General features: G+C 57.0%; 1 protein-coding gene across 1 annotated transcript in view; it reads right to left on the bottom strand.

The window, feature by feature from the left end:
* Positions 1-511: 511 nt before the first annotated feature.
* Positions 512-6,592, bottom strand: part of TBC1D22B (TBC1 domain family, member 22B) — a 15,517-nt gene continuing 9,436 nt past the window's right edge. The window contains exons 9-13 of the mRNA XM_009334770.1: positions 2,964-3,070; positions 2,546-2,621; positions 2,098-2,225; positions 1,757-1,852; positions 512-1,245 (exon numbers count right to left, since the gene is read on the bottom strand). Coding sequence (XP_009333045.1) covers positions 1,117-1,245; positions 1,757-1,852; positions 2,098-2,225; positions 2,546-2,621; positions 2,964-3,070 — 536 coding nt within the window. The 3' untranslated portion in view covers positions 512-1,116. The remainder of the gene's footprint in view (positions 1,246-1,756; positions 1,853-2,097; positions 2,226-2,545; positions 2,622-2,963; positions 3,071-6,592) is intronic.

The raw sequence follows: 6,592 nt of genomic DNA, 5'->3' as shown, positions 1-6,592 counted from the left end.
TTGTACGGGAAGCCTTGAGATAGGTATTTCTATTGCACCTCTTCCTGGCAGATCCAACACTGCAAAACCATGCTGGGGCAGAAATACCCGCGGCTCCGAAATGCCCCCCCCCTCCGGAGGGGTCCAAAGCCCTACGATGCCGTACCCAGGCAGCCTTCCCAGGCATGGAGAGGACAGGGAGAACAAGGGGTACACGTTATAAATATAAAATCATTATCTGCTACAAACAGAAGACGTATATTGTACATCTTTGACCCATATACACAAGAACACAATATACACAGAACGCCTCGGAGGAGCAGGGGCTTTGCCAAGGAGGTTTGGGGAGATGCTGTTCCCCTGCCAGCCCCCCCGTGCCTCCCCCCCCGCGACAGAGGGGACCGTACCGACAGCACATCAGTCACCAGAAGTCCCGTCAAGCTGGCGCGCATCATTCGAACCACGCGTGGATGGAGCGGTCCCCCCCTGCCGTGCCCGCCCCGGGGGAGAGGGAGGCGAAGAGGATGGAGAGAGGGAGAGAGGGCAGGTGCGAGGGGTTCTCTCGCGAACCCACAAAGTGCTTGGGGTCTCCGGACCCTCGGAGTGAAGCTAGGCCCTGAGAGAAACTTCTTGCCCTGCTGCCCTTGGGGGGAAGGATTTTCCGGCCAGGCGGGTCTCTGATAAGGCATTTTCATCTGGGAGTTGGAGTGAACAGTGTGGGAAGAGAGAAGAGGAGCAGACGGGGCAGCGCACGTGGTGGCAGGTTAACACGAGGCAGCGAAGCCAAGGTGGTCCCAGCCGGACAAGCCCAGGGCAAGGGGTGGAGAGGACAGGAGGGCTTCGTCCTCAGCTCAGTTTATCTGTAAAGCTGCCCCCCATGTCGAACCCCCAGCCCCTTCACGCCTCTCTCCCTGGCTCGGCGTGAAATACTGACGGTCGTTGGAGTGGCACATCCAGGCGCATGGGAGTGGCAGACAGGCACACGTTAAGACAAGAGTCAATGTGAGCTTTGTACAGCGAGGAGCAGCTCCTGGCCGGAGTGTCCGAGGACTTGGGACGACAAAATGCCACAGTGATCAGATCGGGCCAGGACGAGGGGGTGGGCACGGGGGAGAGGAGGGAGTCGAGTCCTGGCACCTATCGGCGGTAATGATTGGGGGCGTCTGCAAACATGTACTTGAGTCTGTAGGCTTCAGCGAGCAGGAGTCCAATTTCTTCGTTACCCCAGTGTATCGTGGGCAGGTTTTGTAACAACATCAGAAGGCCCTGAAAGAGGGGAAGGTGCTTAGTTTGGGGCGGTTGAAGGCAGAGAACAGATCCAGAGCAGGCTCGGGGCCGGCACGACCAGAGGCAGCAGCACTCAGTAACTTTCGCTCACCACACTCGCAGGTCTGAAAGGCTCAGTGACAGCATTAAGATGTGCTCATGTCTAGATCTGAATCAGTGAAGCACCTCAGATGCCCCCAAACCCCTTGAGACAAAGGGTGCTACCGTAGTGTTACAGCTGGGCAGCAGAAGGCAAACACGAAGGGACTTAACCGTGATCAAAGCTCGAGCCCAGGGAAGGGCTGATATTTCATGTTTGAACCCTCCAACAGCTCAGTTCTCTGTCCTGGGCGCTGAGGCTCAGAAGTTACTTTTAGGCAAACATCCTGAGACTGGATGATCTTGGAGCCAGCTTTGAGGTGACGGTTGGCTCTGCCCATGCTGGGCTCCCAACCAGAGCAATTCCCTCCCCTCCATCCCCGGGGAATTACCCCCAGCCCCAGGGACTTACTTGGAAGTCTTCCTCATCTAGGATCTCCTTCCGCCACTTGATCAAGAAGGCGGCGCAGACGTACAGGTGGAAATGTGAGAATCCTTCTGGCTCCGACTGCGGACAGCAAAACTCTGGGTCAGCTCCTGCAGCTCAGCGGGAGCACGACTTCCCTGGACACAGACGTCCTACCGGGCCACCCGTCATCCAACTGGCTATAAACGTCCCGGGGCCACGCTGCTTTGCTTCCCTCATCTCCCCAGCTGCACGGTGCTGCCAGAAGACCTCCATCCCCCCCCATCTACAGGGAATTGGCCCCACAGCGACCAGCCAAGCAGGGAAGGCAGCGGGAGCCTGCGTACCTGGTAGGTGTCCCAGAGGCGGATGGTGCAGCGAAGAGGCAGCTCCCTCATAAGCAGATTGTTCATCCAGCGAAAGGCAAACTGCAGGTATTCGACCTCGTACTTCCTAAAGTGATTATGTACCTGCTCTGAAACAGCACATTTCACTTACATACCTGGGGACCACGGTGCCCCAGCTCCCGCACACGCCACTGCCCCCAACACACCAGCTTTCACGCACTTTCAGGCTGAGACCTCGTTCTCCCAAATGCCTCCGCTCCTCACCCTGCGCTACCTGGCCAGAAAAACCCTGTCCCCAGGGGGTTTCTGGCTGACCCTACCCTGTCCTGCTTCCATATGTGTTGTAGGCAAGCGTCTACCCCTGCCCCGAGAGTACTACTTGCAAAGGAGGCCTCCCGCTGGTGTGACAAAAGAGCCTCCAACCTGCTCAGATCCCCTTGTCACCTACCATCGATCCGACTGACTAGCTCCTCCAGGGCTTTGACTTTCTTCTGGATCCCCGGCTGTGCAAAGGTGTAGTTATCCTGTGGAGAGAGGCCATGAGTCAGAAGCAGCAGCTCTAACAACAGCTCGAAATGACCAAAACCAGATGCCCAGCTCCACGGGGAGCCAAGATCACCATGAGCCAAGCAGACATGGCTCTTGAGCACCATCATCTGCCTGCTGTGAAGTCCCTAGTCAGGACAGCGCCGGCTAGACAGCTGCAGCACCTTATTTCTCCAGGATTTTACCCACAGATTTAGCCCAGTGAAGTAGCAAAATCTCCCTAATGCTAGGACATGCAGAGCGCTCACCCAAACACAGAGAGATGACTGCACTGCTACCCCAGCAAAGGCAGAGAAACCTCCGTGGCCCCAGAGGCTCACCTGTATCCCGTCCAGCAGCTTGCTCATGCACCAGAAGCTATCGGCTTCGATGCTCCGTAAAACATCCTGCGACAGGTTCGTCACGTCAAAGTTCTCCACGTCCTCCTCTGTAAAACAGAGAGGGAAAAGCATCAGGAGGATGGGGGACACGAGGCTGCTTACGGGACATACCGAGGGGTTTTATCAAGCCAAGGCAGGGCAAGAGGCACTACAAGGCTCCCTGCGTGACGTGAGTGGCCTGCCTGGCACAGAGCACAGCACCCATGCACTGACCTACTTCTCCAACCCAGGCGAAGGGCTGAAGGGCCCCAAAAGACTCAGCGGCCACGATCCGAACCCAGCCCAGCTCCCCAGGCGACCATGGGAGTGATCCCACAGTGCTGCCGCTGTTGTCATCCCTCTGGGGCGAGGGCTGTGCATGGACAAAGCTCCCGGTGTATGGGACCCCTCTTGCTGGAGCGCACCCTGCCCTGGGTGACAGCAGGTCTTTGCCAGCTGGCAGCACCACAGGGAGAACCGGGAGAGGTGAATCCCTCACTGCAGCCAGAAACCAGGGAAGCAAACGCTGCCCTTGGCCTGGGGCAGCACAAGGGAGCTCAGTTCCCACTCCCAGTCGAATTCATCAGCATCATCCCAGGACTGAAGCACAACAGAAGCACCCAAAAAGTTGCTGCCAACTCTGAGGACCCATGAGGAAGAACTGCCAAAGCCTCAGAAACCTCTACAGGAGAGCAGGACTCTCGCGCACGGTTGCAAGGACCAAAAACCACACAAACATCTTCCTGGAGAGCAAAAGACTCCAAGTTAAATCCAGCATGGAGCCTGACAGAGGGGGCCACGCGGCAGAGAGACTGCTCAGCTTCATAGAGCCTCTCCTCCTCCTCGAGTCCTGCTGACAGGCGAGATGCAGCAAACAGAAGCAGCCCCATGCACGGAAGAGCCTTGCTGCCGGGGAAGCAGAGATTTGTGCAAGCTTGTTTTTCAAACCCAGTGAACTGGGGGTCTGAGAGCACAAGGGTTAGTGGCAGCTCTGTCCCCAAAGGGTACTCGCAGAGTGCAAAAGGCTGCCCTTGCTTTTAAATAGGCTTATGAACCCCCAGGAAGGGCAAGGGAGAGACCAGACACGCCTTGAGGGTGGGACGGCGGTGATGCTGGCTGAGATTGGAGCAGAGATCACCTGCTCCAGGCCAAGCTCACCTTAACCTGGAGGCTGTAGAGGGCAACAGGTATGGGAAGGCAGTGGAAGCTACGGAGGAGACAGTCAGGAGACACAGGTTTGGCCCTCCTGGCTTGGCCGACCCAGCAGCTCCCTCCCTTTCCTCCTCGGGAGGAGAGCGCCCGTCACGCTGCTGTCATGCTGCTAAATCAGATCAACAGACGCCAGGGCTGAACTGGCCCATTTCCAAACCCAGAGGCTCAGAAATCCTAACAAGCATCTTTGATCTTCCCTGGAAAAGAGCAAGAGAGGGAGAGGACGGGGCTCGAGGCTGGAGCTGGGCCACCCTCTCGGCTCAGATATGCCGCAGGGCAGCTGTCGCAGGCTGGCAGCGCTGTGAAAACCGATGCTCACAGACCCTGCCCGCAGGAGGATGGGAAGTGCAGAGCCAGTGACTCCAACACTGCTCCCACCTCTGCTCCTCCTCTGTGGCAGAACTCAGCTCCGGAGCAAACTGCCACCGGGAGCTTTAGTGACAAGCAAGGGCTTAACCCTGCAGTAATCTGCCAATCTTGCACTGCAGAAAGAGCAGCAAAGCTGTTTTCCTGCTGCAGGTCATCATCCAAAACTATCACTCTTCTGCTGGCTTCTCTGCAGCCACTCTCAAATGTTCCAGGTAATGAGAAAGGCAGGCAAAATCTGTTTAATACTTATCTCCTTCCCTAGATAACTTCCCCCACAGAGGAAGGAGGATGGGCAGGCAAAGGAACAGGTCAGGGCCACATGCGTGTGACCAGGACTGGTGGGAAAGGCAGGCTCAGCCACGCAGGAATGAGCCTCGTGCAGAAAACCTCCCAGTGCAGCTCCAGGCACGAGGACTGTGATGGAGAAGGGGATGTGGTGACCCAACCCTGCTGCTTGCACTGGTATGGGGACAAGAGCAGCAACCCTGCCACCACCCCGGTGTCAGAGCAAAACAGTGGTAGGAGATCCCCAGCACGAGCCAACACACACGGCAAGGAGCTCTGAAAAAAAAAAAACCAAACAGGTCTCTGGAGTGTGTGGCTCAGCACGAACATCTGCTCAGCGGCATCATTAAAGAGGCCCCGTGGAAAGGAGTGAGATATTCAACATATGGCTCTGACAGGGACTGAAAGAGAGGCAGTGGCACGGTGACAGCTGCCTGCAGCTGGGCTGAAGGCAGCCGGGACACCGCTGCCAGTGTCACAGGGTGCCCAAGGGCAGCTGGGCACTGGGGAAAGCAAAGCTCCTGTGAGTGACATTTCGAGAGGACTCAAGGGCTGACAGGGGAGAAGGGACATCACAGCCCCACTCGAACCCCCTGCCTCAAATGCCAGGCAGGGCATAGCTTGCAGCAGATTAGAGGAGCCAGGGCTCCAGCCTCCCACATCCCTGCTTTCCGTAGGGGAGCTTTAATGACTCCCCATATTCTGGCAGCCGGGGCTCAGTGCAGGACTAGACGCCTAGAAAACAGTTAAACCCAGTCTCAGCTCACAGCTCTGCACAGCAGTGGGCAAGTCTGCACCGCGGGCAGTGACAGGTCCAGGGCAAAACTGGAGTTCAGGACAAGGCTGATGTTACAGCCTGAGCTGGGTCAGTCGCAGTGAGACTAGTAATACCAGGTACAAGGCTCCCCTTCATCCAAGCTTCACTTCTGCTCCTGCTTACAGGGCAAGAGAGTCTTAATTTAACCATGATTAGGATTTAGTAAAAAAGCCAGTTAGGAGAGAGCAAGATCAATACTTTCCATGGCACTAATCCCCTCCACAGACTTGGTGAAATGCCAAACAGGTCCCAAAGCTGGGACGATCCCTTAAGCAAGGCCTTGAATTGGGGATGGAAGTGGTCTCCCATGTCGAGATGGGCAGACAGCACTGGGAGAGGGTGCAGGGGCCAGCACTGACACTACCTGTGGATGCTGAACTCATTTCTGAGCTCTGCCACTGCCATTTTAAATGCAAACAAAAGCCATGAGAGCTGGGAGTGTCTCAGTGCAGCAGGAGGGGCTGCGGGACCTGGGCTGGGAGGCAGTTTTAGCAGGACTGAGAGCTCAGCATCCCTGTGCTTGCTGGGCCCTCTCTGATCACCTGGAAAAAGGGGCATGCTGTTTCCTCTGGCAGGTCATCTCTTGCCCCAATTCCTCGGATGCCAGACTGCCTCTCTCCATCCTCACCGCTCAAGCTCTGCCTCCCCAGCGGCGCTGGCAGCCTGCGCCCATCCCATACGGAGGGCAGCAACAGCAGGCTCAGCTGCTCCTGCAGCCTCAACACCTCCCTCAAGCTCTTCCTCACGGTGGCACCAGCTGAAAACAAGCAGTGCTCAGCAATCTGCGACAGAAGCCATCGATCAGCCGGGAGGAGGAATAGCTCCAGCTATGGAGCTGGCAGTGGCAGGAGCCCAAAGAGCCCATGCTTGCTGCCAAGCGGCCGAGGCAGCCGTGTTCATGCAGGAC

The sequence above is a fragment of the Pygoscelis adeliae genome, unplaced genomic scaffold (genome assembly GCF_000699105.1).
Source record: "Pygoscelis adeliae isolate BGI_AS28 unplaced genomic scaffold, ASM69910v1 Scaffold482, whole genome shotgun sequence".
Classification (NCBI taxonomy): domain Eukaryota; kingdom Metazoa; phylum Chordata; class Aves; order Sphenisciformes; family Spheniscidae; genus Pygoscelis; species Pygoscelis adeliae.
The sequence above is the reverse complement of the archived record's forward strand: the minus strand, read 5'-3'. Positions and strand labels throughout refer to the sequence as shown.